At 52.4% G+C, this 15,876-nt stretch overlaps 1 protein-coding gene across 1 annotated transcript in view; it reads right to left on the reverse strand.

The window, feature by feature from the left end:
• Positions 1 to 3,877: 3,877 nt before the first annotated feature.
• LOC141989682 (uncharacterized) overlaps positions 3,878 to 15,876 on the reverse strand; it is a 33,171-nt gene continuing 21,172 nt past the window's right edge. Inside the window, 8 exon segments of the mRNA XM_074956617.1 lie at positions 3,878 to 5,969; positions 5,971 to 6,039; positions 6,042 to 7,042; positions 9,790 to 9,906; positions 12,719 to 12,835; positions 14,344 to 14,418; positions 14,909 to 15,044; positions 15,561 to 15,671. Of these exon segments, the coding sequence (XP_074812718.1) occupies positions 5,856 to 5,969; positions 5,971 to 6,039; positions 6,042 to 7,042; positions 9,790 to 9,906; positions 12,719 to 12,835; positions 14,344 to 14,418; positions 14,909 to 15,044; positions 15,561 to 15,671 (1,740 nt within the window). The 3' untranslated portion in view covers positions 3,878 to 5,855.

Raw genomic sequence — 15,876 nt, forward strand, 5'->3', positions numbered from 1 at the left:
CATTTCTGAGGGAAAATCTGGGATTGGGGGTGTGTTGGGGTCACATTGTGATAATCCAGGCTGGTGAGAACAGTGGTGGTGTGGCTGGCTGACTGCAGAAGGAAGCTTGAGCAAATCTGGGGGTGGGGGGAGCCCGCAGGAAGCTGGACGGGCCAGGGGTAATGTGGGGATGGCTGGGGAGCCTGGGGGAGGCATCGTGGGCCAGAATGGATAGCTGGGGAGATGGGAGGACGCAGCAGGGAACCAGGATGATGGGGATGTGCATGGGGAAGACAGAAGGGGTAAGAGGGGATTGCCAGAGCCTGGGGGCGGGGGAGGAGTGGGACCAAGGCAATGGGGAGGTGGGTGAGGAGGCAGTGGGGGCCAGAGCAATGGGAAGATGAGGGGAATACAAGTGTAGTTCCCCTGAAACTGACAATATTTTATTTCATTTTTTCTTAAGACCCTCACCCGGCAGAGTACATGAATGAACTTAAATCCAAGCACTTGAGCAGTTCCATTGATTTCAGTGGGACTGCTCACATGCTTATAATTGACCATATGCTTAAGAGCTTGCTGGATTAGGCCTTAATGCTAGAATATATTATAAGGAGTAATAATTAAGAACTGGAAAGTCACACAATTCAACTTTGTAACATTAATAGCACAAGTGGGTCAGTTGTGAAGCTTTGATCCAAATTCAAGCTCCTAATCTTCAGATCCAAACCCAAGTCACTTCACAAGAGTGTTGGGATTTGAGTTCTGAAATGGGCCACCATAAAAAGAAACCTGAGCTGTGAAGTTGAAATCTGCCCCTAGATCTGACTTTCCTCATGTTTCTGAGTGGCCTGGATTCTGTGTCCTAGTTTGGGGTCCATCTCTAGTTAAAAGTGAACTGTAAAGAGAAAACGGAATTGTAGGCAACCTCAGATAGGTGACTGGAACGTCCCTGCTCACTGGGCTGGGCACAGGAGATTGAGCACAGAAATCTGTTTTAATTTATGTTCCAAAAATTCTTTCAAACCCCTCCCCTGCTGCCATGATACCTGTGTTTCCAGCTTTGCTACTGACGCCCCATGTTCAGCATTCTGTGAACCTATAGATACCAGGAGAGAGACGTCATAGTCCCCAGAAGGGTTAACATGAGATTTCTGATACTTGTGATGCCCAGGAGAGCCAAGCTTTCCTTGTAAATCCAGCAGAGAGGGTGGATTCAAATGCAGAGGGGAAATAATTGTATATGGTTAAATTAGAACTGATTCCTGACATAATGATTGGGTGCTGATATTATCACAAGAGCCCCAAAAGACCATATCAAAGGTTTAGTTTGCAAATATCTCTGTCCTTCAAATTGATACAGTACATCAGTGCAACCCAGAGCTGCTTCATGTGTAGCTCTGTTTTCGAACAGTCTCTGTCTGCTATTACATAGTTTCGTAAAACATGATGGTGACGCTATGCCCCATATTCTTCATAGCAATATTGTTATTACATGATTATAGCATAACTGAGATGTATTTTATGCAAGATGGGTTATGTGAGGTCTCACTGGAAAGGTTATGATTACTGGATATGATTATCCTATTTGTAACCATGTCTCATTTTGGTATCTGAAGTTAGGAATACTGATTATGAATCAATTACAAGTGGGTTTTCACCTGGGGAACGCCCACCAGACAATGCAATCAGTCTGGATGGGCTACGAGGAAAAACAATAGGTCTTTTAAGATTCCAATATCCCACCTTCTTGGAAAGCCTTCCAGTGGACCCAGCAAACAGACTTTGAGTTGTGGCTGCAGGGTCATGTGATCACGTCGCCAGATACTGAACTCCATGTTAAAATTAGTACTTTTCCACTGACTGGGGATGGACTCACACTGGAAATCAAGGGATTCCGGCCATATGTGAAACCTATTTAAGGCAGGGGAGCAACCTAATCAGTGTTTGTTTTTCACTGAATCCCTGCCCAAGATGCTGTGAGAAATTGATGCTGATAACTAGTTTCTTTAGCGTATTGAGTTTATTTTGCATGTTTGTTTTAGTTGATAGGTAATCTGTTTTGATCTGTTTGCTCTCTCTTATAATCACTAAAATCGATCTTTTGTCGTTAATAAACTTGGTTTTGTTTTTGCTAAAACCAGTTTCTGAAATTTATAACTGATGGGCAAAAGCTGTACGTATCTTCCTCCACACTGAGGAAGGAGGCGAATTTCATGAGCTTATGCCGTATAGTTCTCTATGCAGTGCACAACTATGTAAGTTTGGGTTTACACTCCAGAGGGGTTGTGCTCTTGAGTGCTGAGCAATTCCTTAGTTGAAGCCTTCCCATGCAGTGCTGATTTCAGTGTTGGTGTCTCTCTGCAGTTGGGTGTGGCCGTACCTGTGTGTGCTGAAGGAGGCTGGAGGGCCTGGCTCAGCAGGACAGGGTAAGGGAGCCCAGGCTGATGGAATAGGTGGGCTCATTGGTACCCCAATATATCAGGGGGCCTCCCGGGCGGTGGGGGGCAACCCGACCCAATGACATCAAAAGTAGGTCTAGAAATCAAAACTCCTTTGTCGCTTGAGTACCTGCCCTGAACCTGCAGCACACCACCAGAGCCTTTACATTGTGCCCCTCACCACTGCCAGCAGTTACCAGTCGCCTCTGCACATCAGACATTTTAGGCGCCCAGAGGGTGTTAACTCAGGTATGAAGCAGTTCGCTTAACACAACCACGCTGTCAATTCATTAACCAGTGTGTAAATATGGTTCATTAACCAATATACAGCAAAATGACTTTTTTTTTTTTTTTTTACATATCTGTTGGAGCTGGCATGGAGGTGACTTCTCTAGCTCAGCTTCACCGTTGCAGTGGCTGGTTCTAGAGACGGAGAGGGAGTTCATTCAGGCGATTCACTCAAGGTGCTGTGACATCCATACGCCTGTTCTCTGGGTGGATTTCTCAGTGGTTGCCCAAGATCAGACTTTACAGGAGGGAGTTAGTAGGGTGCTTGTCAGCAACCAGACTAAAGTTGTTACCCAGCAGACGGTGTCCTCTATGGCCAGGCGTTGCTGGTCCCACTCACGTCTCCTTCGTACAGACATTTTGACTTGAGGAAGCGACGTGCTGAACAACATGGGACATTTTATACCATTTCTGTTGGATGGTGCAGCCTGGTCACGCTGCTGGGCAAAGCTGGCCTGGGCCAATCAGGAAATGACCCATACTCATGGCAGAATCTTGGAACATCGAACTAGGATATGAGTTGTGTCCATTCTCACTATCCAAGGAGACAATGAGGCTATCACAATCCAGGGTGTAACCCAAACTAGTGAGGAGAGGTGGGGGGGCATGTCACCGCCTGCCCTGTAACCTGGGGTGCCCAGTAATGATTTGCTGCTGTAGCTCCCAACCTGGACCACTCACAAACAGCCTCCAGCATCCGGTCTTACCCCAGGTGTCTGTGTGTAGCTGCTGCCTGCCAGCCATGTTCAGCTCACACTCTGGCTTTCACAGCCTTGGTTATTACTGCAGGGTGATCCCAATACACATGCAGTCCCAGATTTCCCCCAGAAATGTGTGGCCTGTATTGTCCAGCCTTCTCCTGGACAGTCCTGATAGAATAGGTCCATTGCCCCTCTAAGGGGGATCAATATACAGTCATTTTTCCCACCCCAAATGGAGCTGCCCACACAGTTCACTTCATTTCAATTAAAGAAGAAAACAAATTTATTTAATCACAAAGGTAGATTTCAAGTGAGTACAAGTGATGAGGCATCAAAGTCAGAAATGGTCTCAAGAAAAATAAAAATAAAAACACTTCCTAGTACTAAACTGAACAAACTAGACGTGGTGCAAAGTGAAGTCCCTTGCCACAGGTTTCCAGTAGCACTGCTGACCAAGTTTCCAGTTCAGGATCAGTTCCTGAGGTCCAAGGGCTGCTTTTTTTTTTTTTTTTTTTTTTCCTTTTTGTCCTTTTAGGTGATAAGGAGAGATGAACAGGGAGAAATAACAAGAGGTGTTTCTGCCCCTCTCTTTTATAGTTCAATCACCCTTTGAAATGCAGACTTTTCTCAAAGCAACCCCTAAATAAAGTTCTCAGCTGAGCGGGAAGACGTGAACATGGTGGGAAAGAGGTTTCATGCTCGGCTAGAGGTGTTAACTTCTCCTTTGTTTTTGAGAAACACTTTTACCCACTCCCGAGACATGTCTGGTCAACACACTTCAGTTGCAATTTCAGCTTCTGTTCCTAATTTTTTAATACAAAGTTGCTGCATACATTTCACTATGATAATACTGGCCAGTAAGTTATAAGTTTTCAAATGATACCTATCATGTAAGGCATATTTTGTACAAAGATTATTATAGCAGTGTGTAGGGTTTGAATACAGGGGTATATTCCATCCCAGAGGCCTCTTGAGACTTTGGAAAACTCCAGTATCCCCATGTAAAACACTTTGTGCCGTCCCAGTTGGTGTCAGACCTGTGGGGTCGTGGAGTGAACCTCAGCTCCAGTCAGTAACCTACCTCCACAAGCTACTTTCCATGGGCTCCCTGCCCTGTGCTCCTTTGGCCAGCTTTGCGTGACTCCATGCTCCTTCCATCAGCACTCTGAGCTGTGTGCAGAAATTAGGGATGTAAAAGGTAAAGTGGTTAACCGGTAAGCATAGTCTTACCAGTTAGCCGCCTTAACCGTTAACCTCCGCGCCAGCTGGAGCGAGCCCAGCCGGAACAGCACCAGCCAGCCAGAGCAGGCCCATAAATGCCATATTTTACTTGTTTAAACCAGCAGTGTCCAATACGTTCACCACTAGCCGCATGTGGCAAATTAGCCACAATTCAATAGGCTATGCATGAGCAATGCGTTGGTGTATAGAAGACAGCAGCACTGGAAGACAGGTTGCGGGCTTCGATATACAGCTTAACGTGGCTAGGCTACAGTAATTTTGTGTTAGCAGTACCTGTTAATGATTTGAAAGGTCGTCTGTAATATGTTTTTAAATCCTTTTTTATAATGTGGTGAGTAAGAAACATTCAAAACCAAAAGTGTGGCTAGCATCGAATTTCAAACCACAAGTGCGGCTAGCATCAAATTGCTATTGGACACTGCTGGTTTAAACAGTTAACTTTTAAAATTGTATTTACATCCCTAGCAGAAATTTCCATCTAGAAGTTCGAACAATCTCTATGGAAAGTCTCTTTCCACTCCTGGGTGGCTCCGTCCTTGGAGAGTAGTTCATCCCAGAGACATATACAGGGATTTGACTCATTTGCGTAGTCTGTGGGCATGGCTAACAGGAGAGAACAGTTGAGGAAAGAACACGAACAGCTCTACGCACCTCTGTGCCAGGGCTTGATTTTTCTGTACCCATCAATGATTACATGTGTGATGTCACTTCATATGCGAGACTCACGGAGGAATTCTGCACCACTGCGCAAGCACAAACTTCATGTGCCCCACAAGTTATTTGTCACCCCAGAATAATTGATTTGGATGGAGCAGCGCTGCAATTACACCTTTCCCCCCTGGGGACTGTTATGGCACCAGAAGAGAGGGCAGCTGGCTTACGGCGGGAGCAGCCAGCCACAGAGAGGGAGGGGGTCAGAGGATGCATCACAGTGCTCTGCCCGTGGGGGTCAGGTGTGGAGACAAGGAGTATGGGGGAGATGGACAGAATGGGACACACAGGGTTCCTGGGAAAGGCTGTGACCACCTACTCTAAGATCGCCCCACCTGGCTGCTCTTCCCCACACTGCTCAGTTAAGTCCCATTCCCAAACTCCACACAGTCTCTGCTGGGCATCCTGGGGACAGGACCACCCGCTGGTCTGATTCTGCTGGCACTGTGCCAGGCCCGCCAGCAGCCCCTCAGGATCTGGTGGTGGCAGAGTGGTGTTAGTGAGTCAACTGGGGCCAGGTGAGGTTGCCCAAGTGAGCAAAGCATTTGCCACAGTCAGCACACCTGTACAGCCGCTCCCCGCCGTGAATGCGCTGGTGTATTCCCAGGTATTAGCTTGTTGCCACGACTGAACTTCTTACCCCAGTCAGCACAGCGGTACGGCTGCTCCCCTGTGTGTGTGCACGAAGATGTCTGGTCAGCGTACTGGCATTGCCGAAGCTTTTCTTGCAATCGTCACAGTGGTAGGGCCACTCCCCTGTGTGCGTGCGCTCGTGTGTTTTCAGGGTTGAGCTCTGGAAAAAGCCCTTGCCGCAGTCAGTGCAGCGGTGAGGCCGTTCCCCGGTGTGTGCGCGCTGGTGGGTTCTCAGCTTTGAGCTCTCCGCAAAGCTCTTGCCACAGTCAGAGCAGTGGTGCAGCTCCTGCCCGGTGTGCGCGCGCTGGTGTGTTGTCAGGGTTGAGCTCTTTGCAAAGCCCTTTCCGCAGTTGGTGCAGCGATACGGCCACTCCCCGGTGTGCATGCGCCAGTGTATTCTCAGCTTCAAGCTCGCTGCAAAGCTCTTTCCACAGTCAGTGCAGCGGTACGGCTGCTTCCCGGTGTGCGTGCGCTGGTGTATTCTCAGCTTCGAGCTCGCTGCAAAGCTCTTTCCACAGTCAGAGCAGCGGTACGGCCGCTCCCCGGTGTGTGTGTGCTGGTGTGGTCTCAGATTTGAGCTCTGGGCAAAGCTCCTGCCGCACTCAGTACAATTGTAAGGCAGTTCCCCAGTGTGAGTGCGCTGGTGTCTTTTCAGGTGGGCAAACTGTGCAAAGCCCTTTCCGCAATCAGCACAGTGGTGCGGCCGCTCCCCAGTGTGTGTGCGCTGGTGTGTTCTCAGCTTTGAGGACCATCTGAATCTTCTGCCGCAGTCAGCACAGCAATACGGCTGCTCCCCGGTGGGCACGCACTGGTGCTGGGTCAGTGCAGAGGGGTTGCTGAACCTCTTGCCGCAGTCGATACAGTGATGGGGACACCAGCCCATGGGGAGTCTCTGGTGCGTAGCCAGGTCCGGTCTCTGCCTGAGTCTACCCAGGGGATGGACTGCGTCCTGTGCATGCATCCATCTGTGGGCTGTGGGATTCTGCGTTCCTGCCGTGCTCTCTCCACATTCAGACTGTGTCCTCGTTCCTCCCAGGATCCTGAGCCCTGCTGGAGAGAGCAGAGGGAATCCCGGTGTTAGCTCACGGTTAGGGCTGCAGATATGTCAAGGACAGGAAAATGTCACGAATGGAGCAATTTCCCCTCACCCTGCAATGGCCGCTCCTTTCCCACAGGGGTGCACCCAACACCTTGCTGTGGGCATTGAGACCTGGCCTGTGGGGTTACAGTGCCACTCAGATTTGCCCCTGCATCCAGTCACGATGGTCGGGGAGGCAGGTCAAATTTCAGTGACTGGCCTTGCCACCCATATGTTCTCTACCCCACACCAACCCCTCTGCACCAGGCTGGAGTTAGGGATGCAGTGCTGGGAGAAGGGTGCTTCTCTGGGCAGCAAGTTCCCCCTGGTCAGGGCAAGGAGAAGGGCAGGTGTTGTAAATTGGGGGGGGGGGGGGGAGTACACCCAGCCAGTCAGTTAGCTATAAAAATCCTTAGTAGCTGTTCTCTTTGCTTTACCTATAAAGGGTTAAGGACTCTCACTGCGATGCTTAGGTAAGAGGAAGCGAGTGTGGACCTGGCCAAAAGAGCCAATGGGAAGGCTAGAACTTTTTAAAATTGAGAAAAAAATTCCCCTTTGTCTCTCTGTTGTTTTCTCAGCTGGAGAGAGAGGGCACCAGCTATGCTGTAAGAAGCTTGGGGCCCATAGTCGCCAACTTCTGCTGGCACCGGTGGGTGCTTTACCTGCTCTGGCCCCGCCCTGACTCCACCCCTGCCCCATCCTAACCCCTTTCATAGATACTAAGGTCAGAAGGGCCCATTATGATCATCTAGTCCGACCTCCTGCACAACGCAGGCCACAGAATCTCACCCACCCACTCCTGCGAAAAACCTCTCACCTATGTCTGAACTATTGAAATCATGGTTTAAAGACTTCAAGGAGCAGAGAATCCTCCAGCAAGTGACCCGTGCCCCATGCTACAGAGGAAGGCGAAAAGCCTCTAGGGCCTCTTCCAATCTGCCCTGGAGGAAAATTCCTTCCCGACCCCAAATATGGTGATCAGCTGAACCCTGAGCATATGGGCAAGATTCACCGTTCCCTGCCCTAACTCCACCCCCTCCCTACACCTATTCCAACCCCTTCCCCAAATCCCAGCCCTGACCCCGCCTCCTCCTCTGAGCACACTGCGTTCCTGCTCCTCCCCGCATTTGAAGCGACAGATATGTAGGTAGAACAGGAATGTTTAGACCAAGGGTGGGCAAACTTTTTGGCCTGAGGGCCACATTGGATTTCCGAAATTGTATGGAGGGCCGGTTGGGGAGGCTGTGCCTCCCCAAACAGCCAGGCGTGGCACTGCCCTCCCTAACCGGCCCTCCATACAATTTCGGAAACCCCATCCAAACCCCCCTCTCCTTCCTGACGGCCCCCCTGGAACCACAGCCCCATCCACTCCCTCTGCTCTCTGACCACCTCTGGACCCCCCGCCACCCCATCCAACTCCTCTCCTTCCTGACAGCCCCCCCCCCCCGGACACCTGCCCCATCCAACCACCCCTTCTCCCTGTCCCCTGACCACCCCCGGAACCCCCACCCCTGACTGCCCCCTGCCGCCCCATCCAACCCCTCCTCTCATTCCTGACTGCCCCCCCGGGGATCCCTGCCCCCATTCAACCCCCCTGTTCCCCGCCCTCTGACTGCCCCAACCCCTATCCACACCCCCGCCCCCTGACTACCTCCCGAACTCCCCTGCCCTCGATCCAAACCTCCGACCCACCCGCTCCCTGCCCTCTTACCGCGCTGCCTGGAGCACGGGTGGCTGGCGGCCCGGCTGCACCAGGACAGGCAGCCATGCGCTGCGCAGCAGAGAGCACCGGGTCGAGCCGCAGCTCTGCAGCCCCCCCCCCCCCCCCCCCGCCCAGAGCATTGCGCCGGCAGCGCGGTGCGCTGAGGCTGCGGGGGAGGGAGAACAGCAGGGAAGGGGCTGGGGGGAGCTTCCCCGGCCGGGAGCTCAGGGGCCAGGCAGGAGGGTCCTGCAGGCCGTAGTTTGCCCACCCCTGGTTTAGACAGACGCGATCAGGTTTCTCTCTTTACTTTGGGCTTGTGGATTCGTCTGTGCTAACACAGGTGCTTTTGTTTTGTTTTTGTAACCTTTAAGCTGGACCCCAAGAAAGCCATTCCTGGTGTTTAATCCTTGCAGTTGCATTTCTGTACTATATATATCTAACAGCAGCCTAATTTTGCAGATGTGTTTTCTTGCTTTTTTGTTTGTTCAATAAAACTTACTTTTTTTTTTTTTTTTTTTTTAGAGGATTGGATTTCTCTGTCTTAAGAGGTCCGTGCACATGTTTTTCTATTAGCTGGTGGCAACAGCTGATTTCTTTTTCTTTTCCTTTTCTCAGCTCTTCCCCATAGGGGGAGCTGAAAGAGTTTGGCGGTGCCCCACAGGAAGGAATTCCCAAGTGCACCTTCCTGGGCTCTCAGAGGGGTTCTGCACTTGGGGGGGGGGCAGCATTTACCAACCCAAGACCAGGCGGATCTCTAACCTTGGGAGTTTAATACAAGCCTGGAGTGGCCAGTATTAAGTTTTAAAGTCCTTGCGGGCCCCCACTGTTGGGATATATAAGGGTTAAGTAAAGACATGGAAAACCGCTGGTGTGCTGGCATGGTATCAGGGAGTAGACACAGGCACGCACTATTCCTTCGCCTAACAGATAAAGTGTTACCCCTTTCCCCTCCCTTCTCCTTGTGAAGAATTAAGAAGTGTTGCAGCTGCATAAGAATTGTGGGGATCTAAAGAATACCTTTTGGGTAAAGAAGCGTTATCTCCTCCTCCCTTCCTTTCCCAGCTACATAAGCAAGCCCTGGGTCATGGTCGCTTTCTCCCTCCCCTGCAAACTGCTGATCCAAGGAGTTCATTACTGCAATTATAGCAAAAAAGTGTATCTTCAAAGTAAAACTTATAGGCAAATATGCTAATGAGGTAAATAGTAATCAGGGGCGGGAATAATTATATTCAGTATAGGCAAAAAGAAAAGGAGGACTTGTGGCACCTTAGAGACTAAAAAATTTATTTGAGCATAAGCTTTCGTGAGCTACAGCTCACTTCACCACTGAATGCATCCGATGAAGTGAGCTGTAGCTCACGAAAGCTTATGCTCAAATAAATTTGTTAGTCTCTTAGGTGCCACAAGTCCTCCTTTTCTTTTTAGCAGATACAGACTAACACGGCTGCTACTCTGACATCTGTCACTCAGTATAGGGTTATCAATACTCATTGTATTTCAACTACCTGAAAGGCGGTTCCAAAGAGGATGGCTCTAGACTGTTCTCAGTGGTAGCAGATGACAGAACAAGGAGTAATGGGCTCAAGTTGCAGTGGGGGAGGTTTAGGTTGGATATTAGGAAAAACTTTTTCACTAGGAGGGTGGTGAAACACTGGAATGCGTTACCTAGGGAGGTGGTGGACTCTCCTTCCTTAGAAGTTTTTAAGGTCAGGCTTGACAAAGCCCTGGCTGGGATGATTTAATTGGGGATCGGTCCTGCTTTGAGCAGGGGGTTGGACTAGATGACCTCCTGAGGTCCCTTCCAACCCTGATATTCTATGATTCTAGGATTGTGTGGGCGTTCATATTACTCCATAAGGCTTTTGGGGGTGTTGTAATAAATGTAGGAATTTACATACTAATGTAAATAAAAAGAGTATGATGTAACTAATCCAGTGCTTACTGGACAATTGGGTCCAGGGGAACAAGTACCGCAATAAAGAAGCCCATCTACTCAAATCCGCCCCTGGGTCAGCCTGTTCTTCTTCCAACACCCACCTTGTGCAGTCGAAGTGCCAGAGCAGGGAATCAACCTTGACAGCAGGGTTTATTAAAAATCCTGGAGCAGTCACAGTAAATTTACAGACCTGTGATTTTACTAAAGTTACTGTAACCGCTCCATAATTTTTGATAAAAAAAAGTGTGTGACAAATCTGCAGCCTGACTCAGGGTGGTTCTACCCTATGGTGTTTCCGCAGCACCTAGCGCCTGCTCCCACAGGGGCTATGCATGTCTTGGGTCTTGGCTTAAGCTTCAGTTGTAGCCTGCCCAGGATACAGGCAGCGCCTGGCACAACAGGACCCTGGTTTTGTTTTCAAACTGATTTTGTCTTTATTGCAATCAGAGGGGTTTATTTATGTGGTATTAGTTCTTCACTTTCTCCTGTTTTGTAGGATGAGGCCTGTTCCCCAGTTTTTTTGCTGTTATAATTATATTGGTTTGAAACTAGTTTAGTTGAGGGGCTACAATCCCTTCATGTGGACGCAGTGAGACCAGTTTAAAGCTGTTTAGAACAATCTAGCTTATTCCTGTGGGGGTGTGAGTCCTTTTCTAGGAATTCCTTTGAAGAAATCATTTACTCTCGGCCTGAGGTTTCAGTCTTTATGTGAAACGAAAACTAAACTAAAATCCTCAAGAAGATGAGGGTTTTGGGGGTGTCTGTGTGTGAAGGATTTGAGGGGATGACCAGTCACTCAGAGTTTGTGTGATGTAACCTGGAAAACATGTCTGTATTGTGTCACAACCCGCTCCCTGGCACTGCTGAGCTGGAAGGGGTGAATGGCTGCCACCCAACCTTTGGTCTACAGACAGTCACAGACACGATAGGGCTGAGGGCTGTGCTAAGCATTGACACTGAAGCAATGTAAGTGACAAAGGTTTCATGCCACAAAGAGCAGGAGGAGAGGGGATGGGACAAAGGCCATACCACCACCCTCTCTCTCACAGCCAGCCCATACACCAGGGTACTCCAAGTCATGGCCCGCAGGACAATTTAATCTGGCCCCTAAATGTGTCCACTCCCCCCACAGCAGCCGCCTGGCCCGCGGGGCAGTTTTAGAGCATTACAGCGAAGTGCTGCAGGTGCTAGAGATCTGTTCTACACAATGGCGCCTCTGCATGGCGTCACCTTACACTAGTCGTATGTGACTGACCCTGCCCGGCGTCATTCCCAGCTTTCTCCTTGCTCGCTGGGGACAGGTTTCTTCAGTCTGAGAGGTCACATGCGAAGTGAAGCAGCAGAGAGGGGGTGGGGTGGGAACCTGGGGAGAACAGCACCTTCTCTGCCAAGGGCCAGCGACTCTGGGATGCTCTTGCAGGGGGCAGAGCCATGAAAAGCCATTTGAAAAAATCTCTAGGGCGCCCCTTACCTTGGTATGATTTTCTGAGGTGTGGGAAGCCTAGCAGGTGTTGTGTTCTATGACTGGACAGGCCTGTCTTTCTACCCAGGTGCTTGTTTGGCCCCCATCAGCCAGTTCACACAGTCTCTATCTTTCTCTCCCCTCCTCCCCCACACCAGTCCATTTACCCCATCTCCTCAGAGCGAGGGCAGGGGAGACAGGGCTCAGGAGAGCTTTCAGTGAATGTCTTAGAGAGAGCACCCAGCGTCTCTCAGAAACTTCGCCAGCAGCCAGCACACAGACTGATTCTGTGTTACACACACACACAGTCTCTGGCTCTTTCACACTCACCTCTGAACACATACTTGTAATATTGTCGTTACTTCTTGGTACTTTCTGTAATGCATATATATTTTGACTGGTCTAAACACTGGCCCCTAATTCCCAGCTTCAATTTGTCTCTCTTCAGCTCCCAGCCAGTGAATCTCGCTCTGCCTTTGCCTTCTACATGAAGGAGCGCTCCGCTAGCAGGTGTGTAAATCAGAAGGGACTGGATTATTAGGACTCACCTGAGGAGGGGCTCTCAGGCCCAGAGTGTACCCTGGAGCCCTCGGCATCCCAGATCCAGAGCTCTGCCTCCCCTACCTCGATCCGGTGGATTAAGTCTGGTTTGGAACCTGAAGAGCCTGTTTTGGGGGAAAGTTTTATTCCTAAAGTTTTGGGGGCAGGGACTCGTTTGTGTGTCGGTGCAGCCCAGCACAACAGGGCCCACATCTCGGTCAGGGTGTGTCTGCACAGCACCTGGCACGATGAGGCTCCAATCTCGGACACTGCTTCAGAGGAAAGCGCAAGAGATCCCAAGCAGGAGAATAATGAAATAAACCAGGGATCTCAGACTCCAATCACCAGGAGAGTCACACGAGTACTAGTACATTGGCCCAAGGGCCGCATCACTGACACCCCCCCCACTGCCCCTGCCCCCCATTCCAACCCCTTCCCCAAATCCGCGCCTCTGCCCCACCTCCTCCCCTAAGCACGCGGCTCCGGGCTCCTCCCCCCTCCCTCCTGGAAAGCGCTAAGCACCTGGAGGTAAGCAGAGGAGCAGGGATGCGGCGCGTTGGGGAGAGGGGGAGTGGGGAACCCCTGAAATAAACCTTTCTTAGAGGAGATTTCTTTCTGTCTCTCACTTGTACTCTGAATTGGCAACATCTACAACCCTTCTCACTTTGCAGTGGGAGTCAAGTTTAAAGCCTTGCTGGGGTAACTCTAAATCAGAGGTGGGCAAACTTTTTGGCCCAAAGGCTACATCGGGGTTGTAAAATTGTATGGAGGGCCGGCTAGGGAAGGCTGTGCCTCCCCAAAGAGCCTGGCCTCGCCCACTATCCGTCCCCTCCCACTTCCCACCCCCTAACTGCCCCCTCACAATCTCCGACCTATCCAAACCCCCCTGCTCCTTGTTCCCTGACCGCCCCTCCAGAGACCCCCCCATCCCTAACCACCCCTTATCTAAGCCCCCCTGCTCCTTGTCCCCTGACTGCCCCCCCAGGACCTCCCCACCCTAACTGCCCCCCCAGGACCCCAACCCCCCGTTCCCTGTCCCCTGACTGTCCCGACCCCTATCCACACCCCAGCCCCCTGACAACCCCCCAGGACTCCCACACCCTATCCACACACCCTGTTCTCCATCCCCTGACCACTCCCCCAGAATCTCTGTCCCATCCAACCGCTCCCTGCCCCTTATCCAACCCCCTGGCCCCGGCCCCCTTACCAAGCTGCTCAGAGCAGCGTGCCGGGCGACCACGCGGAGCCAGACATGCTGCCCCGCAGGAGTGCACAGCCCTGCCGCCCAGAGCGCTGCCCACGCGGTGGCGTGGCTCCGGGGGAGGGGGAGAAGGCAGGGGAGGGGCCGGGGACTAGCTCCTTGTCCGGGAGCTCAGGGGCTGGGCAGGATGTGGCCAGCCGTAGTTTGCCCACCCCGCTCTAGATGTTCCATAGAAATATCCCATTCTGCTAACACCTTGGCCTCTACGCTATCTTGTGGCAGTACGTTCCATAGGACAACTGTGTGACATGGATTTCCTTGTCTTCCTTCCTTCCTACAGAAACACCAGTGAACACCCATTAGTTTCAGATTAAGAGACAGGGTGAATAGAAAATCCTCCACCACCTTCTTTCTGGTCATTATTTCACTTACCCAACTGTCTCCTGCAACATGGATCATGGGGAAGACTTTGGAAGAAGGGAACTTTGCTCCTTTGCCACCTTATAGCTGTTGAAAATTTTCGGGCATGTCATTAAGGCAAATCGGCCACAACGTGTCATGGCAGGTGTCACTGTTACACAGACATTCCAGTTCTTTTGCATTGTTCAACTGGACAGTTGTTAAATTTACTATGTTCATTCTTTTGGGGGAGGTGGGGAGCTGTTGCAGCAGCAGTGTTTTCCCCCTGCCTTATTTGTCTGACTAGAGTCAGCTCCTGAGGCAGAGTTGCTGCCCTCAACCTCTGGCTGGGATTCCGGGAAGAGATGGTTGCTCATGGGCTCTTTGCTACCATCAGGGATGTGCCACGACTGAGGCAGGTAATTCAAATAAACCAGTTACACCAAGATTAGCCCCAGGCTCTGTAGCCCTGAGTTCTCCTCCAACAGCGAGCTGACCTGAAAGGGGCTGGCATTTGCCACCACTCAGTGACAGGGTGCCACATAGGAAACCCAAATGTTTTACAGATGTGAATAAATGAAGGGAAATTGGTCCTTACCCAAGGAAACGAGGGCCTGGTAATTCCTCAGCATCTGGTCCCGGTACAGATGCTTCTCTGGCCGGGACAAGAGCTCCCACTCCTCCCGGCTGAAATACAGAGCCACGTCCTCAAACGCCACCCGCAGCTGCCGGCACAAGCGTTACACACTCAGCACCCTCCGCTCCAGCCCCAGCCCGGGCTCTCAGCAGGGGACGCGGGTTCTAGGGCAGCGGCCCCCGGGGAACCCCCAGCCCAGCAGCTGTGACCCAGGGAGACCCCCCCGCACAGCCCCCCGGGGACTCGGGCCCTGCTGGCCGGGGACAGGAGCCGCCCTCGGCTCCCCAGGGGGCTCTGGGGCGGGGCGCTGGGAAGGGCGCGAATCCCAGGGCAGGGACCAGGCTCCTCCCCCGGCCGGAGTCCCCGCCTCCGCCCCAGGCCTGTGCTCGGCCCCGCTCCCGGCCCCGGCTCGGCCGCCTCGGGGCTCCTCGGCCCGGCTCCGCGTGTCCGCCCGGCCCGGGGCCCCCAGCGCCGCTCCCCGGCCCCAGCGCTCCGGCTGCGGCAGCCCCCAGCCCCGGGGTCACTAGCGCGGGAGGGACCCGGCCCCGGCCCCCCTCGGCCCCAGCCGGGACCAGCCAGTGCCCGGCCGGGGAGTCCCCGCCCCGCGTCCTACCTGCGCCGGCCCCGCTGCAGCCATCGCCGGGCTCGGCTCCGGCCCCAGCCGCTTCCTCCGCCCGGGCAGCGACTTCTCGCCCCGCGGCTGGTGCCTCCCCGGGCCGCTTCCCTGCGCACGAGGCGGGCTGGGATCCAGGGGGCCGGGAAGGCCCCGCCCCGCTCCAGTCCCGCTGCCCTCCCCGGCCGCCCCACCGGCTCTGTCGGGGAGCCGGGGGAGGCTCCAGCGCAGGGACCTTCTGGCCCAGCCCCCCGGACTCCCACTTCACCGCGAGGATCCCGGAGCCCTGCGGTGGGGCTCTGTCCCCAAGAGCAGC

This window comes from Natator depressus, chromosome 6 (genome assembly GCF_965152275.1).
Source record: "Natator depressus isolate rNatDep1 chromosome 6, rNatDep2.hap1, whole genome shotgun sequence".
NCBI classification, from domain to species: Eukaryota; Metazoa; Chordata; order Testudines; family Cheloniidae; genus Natator; species Natator depressus.